This window comes from Pempheris klunzingeri, chromosome 11 (assembly GCF_042242105.1).
Source record: "Pempheris klunzingeri isolate RE-2024b chromosome 11, fPemKlu1.hap1, whole genome shotgun sequence".
Classification (NCBI taxonomy): Eukaryota; Metazoa; Chordata; class Actinopteri; order Acropomatiformes; family Pempheridae; genus Pempheris; species Pempheris klunzingeri.
The window spans coordinates 25781100-25797472 of NC_092022.1; the positions used below are offsets into that span (position 1 = coordinate 25781100).

Sequence of the window (16373 nt, forward strand, 5' to 3'; positions counted from 1 at the left end):
GTGGGGTACAGTAGAAGATATTTTAGTCCAAGTCAAACGGAATCCTAACTGGAGAGACGTACTGTCTGCCAGGCTTCTGGTAACATTCACAGAGCTTAACCACCAGCTGAAGGACCTCCCCCACATGGCGACTCACACTGACTTCCAGCACAAGTGGACCCATGCACTAAGCTACCTGGGCTTTGCCAGGGTTATGACAGAACAACTGAATGACTGCTGGTTAGAAAACATAGAACTCAAGTTCAACTTGAGCCAGCGTGTGAAACATTCTTATCTTTTTGACACAAGCCTGTGGCGGATCTCTGGAGCGGGAACAGAGCGTCTCTCTGGATCTGACGCCGGAGTTCAGGCTCTGACAAACACTCAGCAATGCCTGTTTGATCGCGCAGTGCCAGCTCTGAGGCTGGCGTCTCGATCTGTGTCTTCTGGCCTCAGTTTGAGGGTCTGCCTGCTGGCCATAGCCTGCCTCATCTACCCCGTAGTGATGTTCTCTTTCAAGCAGATGACTGAGTGGATACAGAACTATGCCCAGAGCTTGAAGGAGAAGACAGAGGACCTGAAGCACCAGCGGCAGCTGGCTGAAGATCTGCTGAACCAAATGCTGCCTAAGTCAGTCGCCAAGCAGCTCCGGCAGCATAAACATGTCGAGGCTGAGAGCTATGAGAAGGTTGGTGCAATCATAAAGAGTGTTTTCTTTTGTGCTTCTCTCATTGTGGTTTACTATGGCTCAAGTATTTGCTAGTTTGGTAATCACAGGGTTGGAGATCGATCCCCGGCTCCTCCTGCTGAGCTGTCCCAACATGCTGGACCTGGTTTACCAGATATTGTATGAACAATACAAGGTCGTGCAACAAAAAGTTGTGCCTGACTCAACGTTTTCCCCAACCAAAGTCAAGCTCAATTGAGCAACTTGATACATGGCCGATCAAATACATGTATGCCTGTTTTTCTAGGGACTGTTGAGATAGAGGATAAACGTTCCAGAGTTGTCCTTCACATATTATTAGAAACCACTTTGCAGTGTTTTGGCATCTGATAAGGCATCAGACTCATGCATATGTTACTCAAACTGGGCTTCCTAGATCATATTTCTTTGTCTCACTGGTACTGGAAACAACACACCCTGTAACTGTGCGACTGCAGAGTAGGTTGTTCTTGGGGGAAAAAAGCCTTGGTGCTCAGCAAACCCTACCCTGAATGAACAGAGACAGAAAAAACACCAACAAAATAATAACCTTTTCTTTAGAAACCCTCCCTCCATGGCAAAGGTGTGGATCTGAGTCACATGATGTGGACTCAAGGGTCTGACTTGAGTCACAAGCTGATGACTTTTTTTGTTTGTTGACAAAATCACAAAATACTTGAGTTTAACCTTTAAACCGATGATTCAAGACTCCAAGTAGATTTCAGCTTGATATTTCCCTAAGACATGATGAAAAATTATACTATAAACTCTAATTTTATCAGATATTCAGCAGATGTTCTGTTAATCAATTCAAATCACGTGGTCATCTAGAGTGGACTGATTGCTTTGACACCGAACACACGACATGCAGCGTTGTGGAGAACTGTTCATCTGATTGACTTCACACTTAAAAGTGAAGTTGATTTAAAAATGAAGATCACACACACATAAACATACTATGTCTCTATTCTAGCGAGGACCCTATTCCTGTTGACACATGTGAGTACTAAAGAATACTAACCTGTCCCTGGCCCTAACCTTAACCCTGGCTTTAACCATCACCACACATAAAATCACAAAATGTCCACACAAGACACCGTGGGCCCCAGACTGGAGTGTGCTTCGAGTCTTCAGGCCCCACCAAGAAAGTAACTCAACACACACACACACACACACATCTAATATGACCTCAAAACAAAGCTCATTAAAACTTAGATGAGGTTTGGGCCAAACTCAGAAGACTTCAGCGGGAGCCAAGACGACAGGCCGCCATGTTAAAATAGAAACCAGACACAAACCAGGTTTGTCCAGACCCAAGTGTCAATTATGGAAATATGGTCACCGTCTCCACTTCTGTTATGGTGTGCAGAGCATCACGATGCTGCAGTTAAGTTGAGGAACACCCTCTGAACACTTCAGTTTTGTGAAGTCACGGGGACCTTTGACCTTCGGCCACCTCCATCCTCGAGTCCAGGAGTTTTTGTAAAACTCACATTTCTTATGAAGCATACGAACAAAGTTTCATTCATTCCATGAATGTATAAAGAGCGTTGGAGGTGGGGCTCCATTCATTCCGATGAAAGTTGTCCAGTGGCGCTTGAAGTAAAAAAAAAGTTCGACTTCCTGGGCATAAAAATACCTGGATCTTCTGCATTGTTGGGCCCATGGAGCACGGACACTATCGAACTTATTTGATGTTTGCACTATTTGGAACTGAGTAGTTACAAATTATTTTTAAAATCACGTTTTTTCACTGAATCCCCATCGATAACTACGGGGACGAGCAACCTCTATGCATTGTGGGAGTATATTTGATGGTTAATAACTTGCTCCAAGACCCTAAGCTTCCCTCTAATGTAGGAATGACTGCTGGAAGATGTGTTAATGACATGAAAAACAACTTCGTCCTCCTGGTTCCTCTTTCTGCAATCTTTCTTTCTCTGAATAATAAGGAGATGAAAAGGGTATTAAAGTGTTAATGGAACTTTTATTGTGTTAAAGTCATTGATTAAAAGGACCACAACAGCTGCTGGTACCCATCCTGCAACAAGGCACAATAAAACTGCAACACGACACAATCCAATGCAAATACAAACAGGTTAAAAAAGGTGAAAAAGCATGAAAAATGGACGTGTCAGGGACAGCAGTGGACACACTTTGCATGCATGATGAACATGGAATTATAAAGGTTGTATAACTGCACAGCGACAAAATAATCACAAGCATTTTCTTAGGCTGAGGTTGGCCACATCCGGTCAGTATTGAAACTTCGAATCCATAAATGAACCAAATAAATGCAGCTTACAATGTTGTGAGGGTTGTGGGGTGCTGCTGCGAGGAGGCCGTGTCTGTAAGATCTGCAAACACGGTGAATGAATTTGTGCATTTGCTGCCTTTGTTGCTATTGTTGGCGTAATTACCTATAATTGCCCTGTTTCATATTCATCAGCAGATAAAACAAGTTATACGGGTGAAAATTGCGTCTGGCTTATTGAAGAGGTTTGAAGCAGCTGTACGAAAAGCCCTCTGCATGGGGGTGGGGTGCTGGATTATTACTGAATAGGACTTCAGGCTCATTTTTACACTGACTGGCAGCTCAGGTGTATTCTAGAAAGCAAATGCAAGATCTAATAATAATAATAATATTAATACATTTTATTTATAATGCACTTTATATTTGACGGTACAGACCTCAAAGTGCAGCAATTAAAACGTAACAAGGTACGACAGTTAAAAAGCAACAGAGTTTAAAGACCAAGACTTAACAGCAGATAAAACAACATAGAGTACAGAGTCATCTTCTTTTTCCCCAAACTAGCAGGAGAAGAAAAACATGACTTACAAAGCCCTGGAAGAGCCCACAGCAAATGTAGCCACAGATCAGCAATCAGGTGTTCCTGGCTTTACTGTTCATTCTTTACTGTAGATACTACTACTGTTATCTTCCCCTAACCGACCTAGTGTCGTAGCTCTGATGCTTAATGCAGACTGTACATTAATGTGAGTATGATATTAAAATGTGACCTCTATTGACACTCCCTCTATTTGTGTTATAAATCTGCCACTTGTCGGTGGAAGTATACCACAGTACTTACATCCAACCTGTGTGGTTGTACCTGGCTGTTCACCTGTAACCTTTGCACCGAAGGAGTGTCGACATTATTCAGCCAGCTCCTGATTCTCAAACATGATTGGTGATTTTCACATTAGTTGACCAAACTGCCAAACTTGGTCTTTGTAAACAAACTGATGATGATGAAATTTACTTTGGAATAATCAGCAAAAATACACAAAAATAAGTGAATGTAAGGAAAACTGGACTGATCTTCTGCATGTGTGATTTACTGATCATTTGATGGTATGAAAAACAGTGCATTTACTTAACTAAACCTTTTTTCACACGTGACCCGAGTGTTGCAGGGTTACAGGGTTTTATTGGGTGAGTAAACATTTTTTGGGAAAGTTCTTGTAATTTTGGCGAGGTTTTGTACCATTTGACCAGTTTTCACTTTCAAAAAGATTAGCTATATTCCAAAAAAACAGCCCCCCCTCTCCTGTAATTAGTATGACTGAAAATGACAGGACAGTAAGTGAAGTGGCTTCAGCTTGTAACGTAATGCATCATTCAAAAGACTTCAGGACATGTTTTGTTTTTGTTTTATCTACTGGTATTTAGGGTTCCAGACAGTTCCTGACACTTTTCAGATGTGTTGTTTAAAAGAGGTCAAATTATTCAATATTTAACAAAAAGCAGAAATCAGAGAAAAGTCAAAAGAAATGATTTGACCTCAGGCTGCTCCTGACCTGGCAAGAAAAGGAAAAGAAGGCTGGACTGCTAAGACTGGGTCGTACATTAGATCAGTGTTTCCCAATAAGCTCTGTAGAAGCCTGATAACGACCCATTCGTTTCAATCAGGCGTGTCGGAGCAGGGGAACATCTGAAACATGCTGGGCAGTGATTGGACAACACTGCTGTAGATTATGTGGGGAAAGAAGGCTGGTGTGTATTCAGGGGAGATGTTACTGGTCAGGTGTGCTGCTGGTGGTAAACATGTGAGTACTATCTCATTACTACAAGTAGCGTAAAGCAAAATTCTCCCTCAAATTGAATAATCTCACCTGGTGCAACATGCTAATTTCATGTCATTCAAATTTGTGTCTCAACTGAGCATCTATTTGTGCACTGACTTTGTATGTGGTTGCACGGTGGCACACATTTTCGTTTTTCATTTTCATTTTCTTCCACTCCATAATGCTTAATGAATAATAATGAATTTGTTTGTCAGGAACCTTGTACAAAACAGAAAAGTGCACTCAGTAGACTGCAGATCTCTGCTAGCTGTGTAGCTATCTTAGAATGAGGCCCTTATATCTACATAGGAGGTGGGCTCTTTTCATGTTTCTACAGTGGCCCAGAATGGACAAACTGAGGATCTTTCTTTTCTTTTCTTTTTTACGTTGAAGTGGCAAACTTGACTTTAGTGGCTCAAATGCATTAGTTGGAGGATGAAGAGGAGGAGGAATAAGTGGTTGCTGCTGCTGGCTAACCATTTTGCCATTTTTGTGTTGTGAGAAGTTTGAGAACTTTTAACGAGTGAGAATCACACTTAGTATTTACCTGAAGGCCACCGTAGTTTCTCCCTAGGGAGGGGTGAGGTGACTTACCGAATGCATGAGCCCCTCCAGACTCCAGACACCTGGCAGAAATAAAAATAATTAAGAAAAAAAAATTGATCACATACAATGAGAAGATATATATTGTACCACATGTCTACTGTAGGTAGGTAATCTCCAGACACACACAACTAATGCAATTAATACAAGTATGAGTTCCTAACATAATGAAATTAAATTAAATTGTTGGCTGCCCAGTAGCTGACCTGGTGGAGCGTACCATTAAAGCTGAGTCCTTATCATTACTGCATGTCATCCCCTTTTTCTTCTGTTTCCCGTCACTCTCTACTGTAACCATCCAACAAAGAAGAAAATGCCAAAAAATAATTTTTAAAGAAAACTTAGAATAGAATTTTAAATCTTTACAGCCAACACTATGCAATGTCCCACTAACCCCAGCTGTTCCTGCCAACAACATCCAGCAAAGTCCCCACAGAGGCTCCTCTAAACTGTCCTTGAAGCTCTGATCATTTGCTCTGTCAAAGTTGCACAAAGCTTTTCAGTGATGGACATCCAGTATTGTGACTTATTTGAAACACCAAACTAATATTTTGTACTGCACAAATGTGCAAATGTTTGCTAAAATGCAGTAAATCAGAGGTACAACCTGAACTACAGTGTCATTTAAAACATGCAGGGCAGTGTGACTCTATATATACCCAGTTTTATTTTATTAGGTCTACCTAGCTAAAAGTAACGCAGTCTAATACAACAACTCAGCTTTTAGCTTGGTGTCCATAATAAACAGGATTCTATATGTTACTATACTATAAGTATATGTTTGCCCAGTTTTATTTACACACTCTATTCTATTCCAGGTGACCATTTTCTTCTCAGACATTGTGGGCTTCACTTCTATCTCTGCGTCCTGTACTCCTCTGCAAGTGGTGGAGATGCTCAACAACCTCTACATGTGCTTTGACACACGCATTGACTCCTACGACGTCTACAAGGTAACGATGACACACACACACACACACACACACACACACAAAGAATGCCTCCAAAATTTTAGTTTAACAGTCAACATTTTTCAAAATATCCTCATATGCTTTCTTTTTGTGTCCTGTCAACCTCACTGTGACACCAAGAAATAGCATGTAACATGTAACTCCCTGATCCTCCAGTCTAGAAGCTAAACAAGGCTAACCACACTCTGACTCCACCTCTGTACGCAACATGTCGACATGACGTTACTATCCATCTGAGCGTCTCACGCTCCGAAAGAAAGAGAAGAAGAAGATGGGAGTGGTTCTGATCTGTCAAAATATAGGAGTTTTTATTCAAGTATAAACGAAACAGGAACAACATGCAGTTCGTTTTACTAGTTGTGTGCATGCCTGCAGTCTCAGCCTCCATACAAAACCTGCAACAGAGATTTGTGTGATAAGCTGCAGCTGATCCACGCTGGTTCTCCACATGCAGCCGGCTCTGAAACCACAGTGTCAAACTGCATGTCCATTATGACTGATGTTTTAGGTTTTGTCAGAGATATATGTCACCTGAGGGGTGCAGGCTTCTGTGCAGCAGGATTAGCAGTTTAGCGAGGTATGCTGAGTCTTAAGTTGTTCTGTTATTAGCCCAGCATAGAAGCCTTTATGCTCAGCTAGGCTAACCATGTAATCAATAAAAAAATAGATGTAGGAGGGTAAAAACTCCTATATTCCCCTCTGAAATGTAGAGCACAAGTAACACAACAAAGTAAATGGAATTACAGTCGTAAGTCTTCAGCAGACTTCGTCTTCACCAGTATGAACATCTGAGCCAGTATGTTTTTTCTATCCACTCTGTCGATGTTCTTACAGAAGCTATGATCGTCTTTATTTATGGTCTTTATGACCCTATTTATTACTTAGTTCATTCTTCTTAGTTATAGACGATTAGTGTTAAACTGTACGCTGACGTTGTCCAGTTGACGTCTGGTATGTCTGTGGAAACACTTGTCATGTAGAGACATAAACAGACTAGAAGACGAGTCCCTCAGTGTTTCTCTGAAGCCTTCACGTCTGCATGTTGTTCAGGCCGTTGTACCTTGTGTACGAGCGCAGGCTGCAGCTGTGGCCTTTGTCGTGGTGCCTAAACTGACGTCCGTAGAAACATTTGGTTTGGTTTTGAACCGGAGCCTCTGCAGGTTAATTCCACTGTTATATCTGCCAGATTTATTAAAACTGTTACGTCCACTAGACGCCTTGTGTGTACAGCTGCAGTCTCCAATTACTAATTACTAAAATGCCACAAGGGCCAAAGGTTGGAAGAAAATAATTAAGAAAATAAAAAGTTAAATAAATAACTTGTAAAGCTTATAGTGGTTATTGGTTTAGGTTAAGTTAAGGTTAGGTTTAGGTTCCGTGACTTTTCGGTATCGTTACCTCCCTATTTGAGGCTTATTAGCTTGAATTAGTTTCAAATAAGAGGTGCTATGTAATACTGACATTTCTCTCCTCTCATACGTTGCTGCTGCCCAAACAAATGTGCCACGTGCTGCTTTATTTGCAATTTTCAAACATGAAAAATATATCTGTAATAAAAAAAACCCCACATGTTAATAGTTTTTCACTGGCCATCATCAAAGTCACTTCCTGATTGGTCCAGGTATCTTCCCCGGGTGATACAGTGGGCTGTTTGGTCTTGAATTTAGACTGAGCAAACACAACAAACTGTCAAACCAGGTGGAGACGATTGGCGATGCATACATGGTGGTGAGCGGCCTGCCTGAGAGGAACGGGGATAGACATGCTGATGAGATCGCCAAGATGGCACTGGATCTGGTGGCAGCCGTCAGACAGGTGTCCATCCCTCACATGCCCAACCAGAGGCTGCAGCTCCGAGCCGGCATCCACACAGGTGAGAGGAGCTCATTGTACGATGCAGGCAGCAGGCCAGGTCCCTACAGTCCACGCAAAACAACTACCTTAATACCTCAGTCAGGTGCCATCCAATACAAGAAAGCTACTGGGCATGGATATTCATGGTAACTGTGATGACTCCTTTCCTCTAGCATCGCTCTGAGGTCAAATATTCCACTTGGACACTGGTCCAACAATTACTATACAAGATATCTTATCTAGAAATCACTGAATTTAATATTAACTTTGCTTACTCTGAGTTTTTAATCTCTCCTGCTGCAGACCAAAATGTCACAATGTGTTCATAAATAACACTGGGCACTATTTTATTTGCAAGCACGCATAATAAGTGCTTGCAATGCTGTTAGCTTTAAGCTCAGAGCACCACTGTGCCTCCATGCAGCTTCACAGGGCTCCTGCTGTGCCTGTGGACATCTTTTTCTCTGTTGCATTACAGAATGTAGTGGACTATTTCCAGCTTCTCGTCGCAGAGTGAAGCACAGTCCTTTTGCTCCTCGCTCTATAGGTCCTTGTGTGGCGGGAATAGTGGGCTACAAGATGCCAAGATACTGTCTGTTTGGAGACACTGTCAACACTGCTTCCAGAATGGAGTCCACCAGCCTGCGTATGTGGATCTGCTTGCATGCATTCTGCATTTCTACACAACTCACACAAACACAATTAGAGTGGAAACTGAGTGGAGCCAATATATTTAAGCTCGTACTTGTAAGTTATCCAGCAGTGGTATTACAGTGGTATTATACTGGGGAAGGCAGCAATGCATTTCTACAATTTCTAATGTAAATATTGGACTTTGCTGCATATGGATCCCTGAAAAATTACATTTCAATTTGAAAAACAGGGCTAGTGCTGAGCTCAGGTGTGTTTAACAGTGTTCCTCCATGTTTGTGTGTCAGCTCAGAGAATCCACACCAGCTCAGAAAGCTACTTGGCTCTAATCAAAGACGACGCCTACGAGCTGCAGCTCCGTGGAGAGATTGAGGTTAAGGTAAAAGATCCAAAGATCCAAGTGAATGTTGTGTGTCGCTGGGAGACTGTCAGAGCTCAGGCTCGCTGTTACATCGTGGAAGCCATTTATCTTTTAACCCTTTAACCTTCTGCTCAACCACATGGTAGAGCACATTTTATCTTTTACACTATATCTTATTGAAAACATGTTTTACTTACGACATCCCAACCGTTTAGTAGAGGCCAATATTTCAAAAAATGTGGAGTCTGTTCATAAAAAAACATTGATTTTTGTAATTAGTGCCCCAAGAAAATAAAATATATAAAGAATACATTTTTCCATCACTTTTTTCTTGGTGCGGACCTTAAAGGGTTAACCCCTTACTGCCTGAATTTATTTACAATTATATAAAAAAATTAATTATTTGCATTCAAGCAGATGCTAAATTAAGTGGAGATTGTTAATTTGAATATAACATAGCATAGACTAGTACAATATAATAATAGTATAATAAAATATATATGTACATACGGATAGAATATATATATATATATTTATTTATGTATGTATGCATCTATGTATATATAATGTACACATAGAAGATGCATCAACCGGCATTAGTGGGATACAGAGGCCACCTCAGCTGCATCAAGACCGGAAGAGGTTTGAGGCGACACAGGCAACAAGGGGTTAAACATCATATAAAGCATCATATAAAACATGCTTGCTTAACAGCTGGTTGACAATATACAGCTATGCAATAAAAAGAATCAATCAATCAATCTTTATTTATATAGCTCCAGTTCATAACAGCGTCTAAAGAGCAGGTCGAGACTAAACTCTTTCATTAACTGCAACTAATTGCAGCGATTGTGTTTTTGGTATTTTTTGTAATTCTGATGAACAGAACCTTTCAGTTGGACTTTCCTTTAACAGTAATGTCTCTGACAGATAGGTAGTCACCCCCCCGCCCCCTTCACTCCTCTGTCATGTCTGTTCTCGTCCTGACAGGGTAAAGGCAAAATGAACACGTACTGGCTGATTGGCCATAAGAACTACAGCGTGCAGAATGACAGTCTGGTTTGCCGCTGGAATCCCAACATGGCCAAGAAGAAGAAGACGCTGGCGGGCAGCGAGGTGTCTGTGGGCAACGTGAGTTAACCTGGATCAGGGTTTCACATAGAGCCAGAGTGTTTGTCCCTGTCCTGTTTTTGTTTGCTTTCTGTGCTTCAGATCATTTGGTTTATTTATTCTTTATTCCTCCTGATATTGCCTATTTAACATTTTTTCTCCCGCATGTTGTTTCTGTGAACACTTTGGTCCATTTACGTTCTGTTTTATTTGAGACATCCACAGAATTACATGAATTTACACAATTTTACATATACAAGTCAATATAATTCGGTAAAATCTAAATTTTTTGGGTTCCATCTATGTTTTCTGTTCTGGATTTGATTAAATTATTATTACATAGTCTTCATATCAAGTCCAAATGATCACTGGGAAACTTTAAAAAAATATGGCTGCCTGTCATTCAAGGTAATTACATAAGTTAATGATTTTACATGATCTGATTTACTTAAAGACCTTTTTACTAATATTAGTCATGCCATTAGTAATATAGTTACTATTGATATGGTTATTGTTTGCTGGGTACCCCCTCCCTCTCTCTCTCTCTCTCTCTCTCTCTGTGTCTTTAATTTATTATTATTACAGGAAATTGTAATGTTGTCTATATCTGTGTTTCTCTTATATACGAACCTCTGTGCCAGTCATCGGTGACAGTCCAGAGCCTTAGTGAGAACGCCAACACCCCAGTCTCCCTTCCCTCTCCATCGCGACCTCGGACAGACAGACCCGGCCTGAGCGTGGCGGCTCAGATGGAGCCCCAGCAGCAGCAGTGACTGGGGAGGTCGAGGCTTCCCTGACCTGCTGCCCGGCTTCAGCCACCACGAGATCAGCTCAGGACTTCAGTTACCATGGACAAATCATCCACCTAGGAGAATGACAGGTTAGCTTGTAGTAGATGTAACTAAAATAATAATTTTAGTAATCACTTGTCACCTTAAAGGAATAGTCCAACTTTTATTTGCTCTCTGAATTGTGAAACCTTTGAGATGGAAAAACTATTAAAATAGGGTGAGGATGAGAGTCATGTGATCTTAAAGCTGATCAAGTAACTTTTTTTTACAGTAGAAGTACAGTGGAGATCGAAAGTTTGGGCACCCCAGATAAAAATTTGTATTAATGTGCATAAAGAAGCCAAGGAAAGATGGAAAAATCTCCAAAAGGCATCAAATTACAGATGAGACATTCTTATAATATGTCAAAAAAAGTTAGATTTTATTTCCATCATTTACACTGTCAAAATAACAGAAAACAAAATAATGGCGTCTGCAAAAGTTTGGGCACCCTGCAGAGTTAATACCTTGTACTGCCCCCTTTGGAAAGCTGAGACCTGACAGTGTCATGGATTGTTCACAATCATCGTCTGGAAAGACCAGGTGATGTCAATCTCAAAGGTGTTAAATGCCCAGACTCATCTGACCTTGCCCCAACAATCAGCACCATGGGTTCTTCTAAGCAGTTGTCTAGAACACTGAAACTGAAAATAGTTGACGCTCACAAAGCAGGAGAAGGCTATAAGAAGATAGCAAAGCGTTTTCAGATGCCAATATCCTCTGTTCGGAATGTAATTAAGAAATGGCAGTCATCAGGAACAGTGGAAGTTAAAGCAAGATCTGGAAGACCAAGAAAAATATCAGACAGAACAGCTCGCAGGATTGTGAGAACAGCAAGTCAAAATCCACGTTTGACTGCACGATCCCTCCAGAAAGATCTGGCAGACACTGGAGTTGTGGTACACTATTCCACTATAAAGAGATACTTGTACAAATATGGTCTTCATGGAAGAGTCATCAGAAGAAAGCCTCTTCTACGTCCTCACCACAAAAATCAGTGTTTGAAGTTTGCAAATGAACATATAGACAAGCCTGATGCATTTTGGAAACAAGTTCTGTGGACTGATGAGGTTAAAATAGAACTTTTTGGCCGGAATGAGCAAAGGAACGTTTGGAGAAGAAAGGGCACAGAATTCAATGAAAAGAACCTCTGTCCAACTGTTAAGCATGGGGGTGGATCAATCATGCTTTGGGGTTGTATTGCAGCCAGTGGCACAGGGAACATTTCACGAGTAGAAGGAAAAATGGATTCAATAAAATTTCAGCAAATTTTGGACGCTAACTTGATGCCATCTGTGAAAAAGCTGAAGTTAAAGAGAGGATGGCTTCTACAAATGGATAATGATCCTAAACACACCTCAAAATCCACGGTGGATTACATCAAGAGGCGTGAACTGAAGGTTTTGCCATGGCCTTCACAATCTCCTGACCTCAACATAATTGAAAATCTATGGATAGACCTTAAAAGAGCAGTGCGTGCCAGACAGCCCAGAAATCTCAAAGAACTGGAAGACTTTTGTAAGGAAGAATGGGCGAAGATACCTCAAACAAGGATTGAAAGACTCTTGACTGGCTACAAAAAGCGTTTACAAGCTGTGATACTTGCCAAAGGGGGGCAGTACAAGGTATTAACTCTGCAGGGTGCCCAAACTTTTGCAGACGCCATTATTTTGTTTTCTGTTATTTTGACAGTTTAAATGATGGAAATAAAATCTAACTTTTTTTGACATATTATAAGAATGTCTCATCTGTAATTTGATGCCTTTTGGAGATTTTTCCATCTTTCCTTGGCTTCTTTATGCACATTAATACAAATTTTTATCTGGGGTGCCCAAACTTTCGATCTCCACTGTATCTCTTTCTGTAGTATTTATAAGTTATTCTTTTGTATATGTTTTATGTCTATTTGTACTGTATATATTCTGTTTCTTTTTGTTGCTGCTGTTTGGATTGTGTCTTAAATGTGAGGTACAAATAAAGTTTACTTGCTTCAATTTGTTTCTCATTTGATAAAGTTGTGACTTTTGTGAGATGCTGCACTTATTTTTTTTACTGACTTTAGGCAAGACTTTGACTTAAGGCCGTTATAATCTCACAGTTTGGGAACTATTATGTTTAACCTTGGTGAATGAATCTCAGCACAAGAATTCCAGTGTTCGTGCCCAAGCAGTTGTGGGAAAGTGGCAAAAATGTGAATGTATAGTCATGATATGTTCAATATTGAGGGTGTTTGCTAATGTGCTTAGTTTAGCCAACTGGCTTCAAAATGTGCAACTTTTATTTTGAAGGTGAGCTGTCTCCATTTACAGCTCTGGACGACTTTGGACGATGTTTTTCTGTATGTGGCCCTCAGTGAAAAAAGTTTGGACACCCCTGAACTAGACCAAACAACAAACAGTCTGTGGAGTCACCACACATGTTTAAAAATATCAAATAAAGGTAAGTAATTCCTCATAATTAATATATTTTTTCACAACAGTTCATGTCAACATGGTACATGTCCTCCAGTAGAATTCATTCACTTTAAATGATTGTTGTTGCTGATGTCCCATCCTGCCATACATACTTTTGTGATGCGGTCATCTGGAGGTCTCAGTGGTATTACTCACCTCAAACCTCCAGAGGGCAGCAGCTATCCATAGAATTCTTCTAAAACACCACAAGTGTGCTGTCAGCTAATAAATTCATGACAACCAGGACAGCTTTCCAGATTCAGCACCACTGCTTGTAATTTGAGATTGCCCTCAATTGTTTGGGACATCTGGTCATCTGCAGTGATACAAAGCAGAGTGAAAATCAAACTTTGACAGAGGAACAATATAAAGGTTTTAACTGCTGAACAACTGATAGGGCTACAGAATATATTCATAGACGAGGGAAGACGTAAGGATTGATGGCACAATAAATTTAGGGCTGGAAGAAGAATCTAGTCTTATATACGAGGCTTAGATTTAAAATGTTTGAGCCAAATGTACAATGTGAATCTTATTAGTCTGCTCACAGAGTGATATGGGTGCCCTTGGAAGTTTTAATGGTAGAATAGTCAGTCACTGGTGGGGTTAGAAAATATCATCAGTTTAATCTTTTCTACATTTAAAACTAGTCTGTGATTAAGAAGTGCTACTTGGAAAGCATCAACTGCAGACTGGGCCTGTCTTTGAACGAGGCTGCTTCATCTTTAAAATGAGTAATAGAAGAAGAAATGTACTACAGGTGACCCATGACGATCACTTTTACATCACGGAGGAGCTGCTTGATGTTAGCAGGCTAAAGAGCACCACGACAGGTGAGGATGTTTCTGAAGCTGTGCCAGGTGCAGTTGGCATGATGGGACTAATATGGGACGAGCTGTGTGGAGGTACGATGGGATGGAGCTCCAGCTGGGACAGGTGAGCGCAAAGGAATCTACGGTGTCCACCGAGGGGCAAGAAAGTGGAGGTAAGGCTGTTAATTGGAGCACCAGGGCTCTAGCACAGACTATTTCAAGCTTCCCTCTCTGATGGTGATGCTGTGCTGCAGCGGTTTTATTCCCTGAGATCAGAAATGGACCAGTTTTGAAGAGAGAAGGACTCTTCATGAGCTCAGTGATCCTCTCTGGTTGGCAGGTTTAGTGGATCTCACTGATCACACTGAACAAGCGCCTACAAGGCAAAGACCAGCTTGTACCACTACTAATAAATGAAAGCCCACTAATGGAAAGGCTGTTTTTATTCTTGAATCATATTCAGTTATCAAGCAGAATTTACCTACATTTGATTGATTCACCTCTAGTGGATTAACGTGAGCAGCTCTGCAACTCCCAGCCTCTTGAGCTTGTCGTGACGTCAGCAGTGCTGTCGAGGGAGCTACTATGTCTGAGGGGGAAGCTGCCGATGTGACTAATATGTATTTCCCCTATGTTTTTTGAAGGGCAAAGTATAGTGCGCGATGTGATGCCTTCAAGTACTATGGGAAATAAATAAATAACTGAATTTAGAGTGGCCACCCCTGTAGTGAGGATGGTGAGGGCCTTGCACAGCACGTGGAGAGGTGTTTTCATGCATGGCTGATGTCAGGGCTCAAGCCATTATTTTGATTTCCTATAGTTGTGACTTTATTTATCCTCATAAATAATTTTCTTTGTTTGTCACAATTCCTGGATTGCATGTGTAAATAAATGTCCATGTATGGGACCTTCACCACACCTTCTTGAGTCTGCTTCCCAATAGACCCTCAGGCGAGACGATCTTACAGAGTCCCAAGTTTTTGTGAACTAACTGTGAACTGGACCCTGCTATTAGCTACCATTGGTCAATTTGTAGCATGTGACCCCTGGACTCCTCAGGTCAGGTCACCTGGGCTGCAGCTGTCTGCACCTTTCTCTTTCTCCCTCCATGGACTGGTAACACAACAACAAGTTTAACTTGTCATAGACACTGCTGGAGCTTCCTGCTCCTAATCCACAGAAGGATTTTGGTTGCAGTTATTAATTAATTAACATGATTCAAAATTGATAGTTTAATATATTTAATGAGACTGAAGCAGTTAAGTTGGCTCTCTTTTGTCTTCTTGATGTCTTTATTATGACCCAATGGTCGATAAAACATGTCAACACAACAGTTCCTTAACCAGAGCTGCTCCCACTGTCCTTCAACCGTGTTTTCAAACTAAATTTAAAATGTTTAAAAGTACTGCACTCTCTCATACTCAATGGTTAAGAATTCCACATCCTGGCTGCCTTAACCGAGATTAAATATTGAAAATAGAATTAAGAAATAGAAAATACTCTTTGGGACACTTCAGCCACACCTTAACATTGGTAATGACCATACAGTGTGTGGGGGGGACGTGTCTGTGCGTACCCAAATCTACTCCTATGGCACTTTGTATTACAGTAGTAGTAGTAGTTATCCTTTTCATGTATGCAGTTTTTCTGCAAAAAGATGCCTCACTGTTGGAACAAGCACAGTGACAGGCTTTTAGTGTGCTTCCTCTTGTTTCAGAATATCACAAGCTTTTAGTGCAGATGCTAGTTTTAGTGCCAAGATAAATAATTTACTTGTGAGATTATTTTCTGGCCTCTGCAGTGCAGACAAGGTTGCTGATAGGACTCTTTGTGTGCCATGTGACCAAGGAGGAGGGAGTGGAAAGCCATATTAACTCCTCCACCCACTATTTTTAAAGCAGTCCAGAAGTAACTCCGCTTGGCTTTAGGTAAAACACACACTGCTTTTGTCAGACCACCACCAAGCTCAGTC

At 41.0% G+C, this 16373-nt stretch overlaps 1 protein-coding gene across 1 annotated transcript; it reads left to right on the forward strand.

Moving 5' to 3' along the window:
• Positions 1-124: 124 nt before the first annotated feature.
• Positions 125-11079, forward strand: LOC139209346 (atrial natriuretic peptide receptor 1-like). Its single transcript, XM_070838996.1, has 7 exons — positions 125-667; positions 6178-6312; positions 8029-8203; positions 8732-8830; positions 9123-9214; positions 10187-10327; positions 10948-11079. The coding sequence occupies exons 1-7, from the start codon at positions 125-127 to the stop codon at positions 11077-11079; spliced, it is 1317 nt and encodes a 438-aa protein (XP_070695097.1).
• The last annotated feature ends 5294 nt before the right edge of the window (positions 11080-16373 follow it).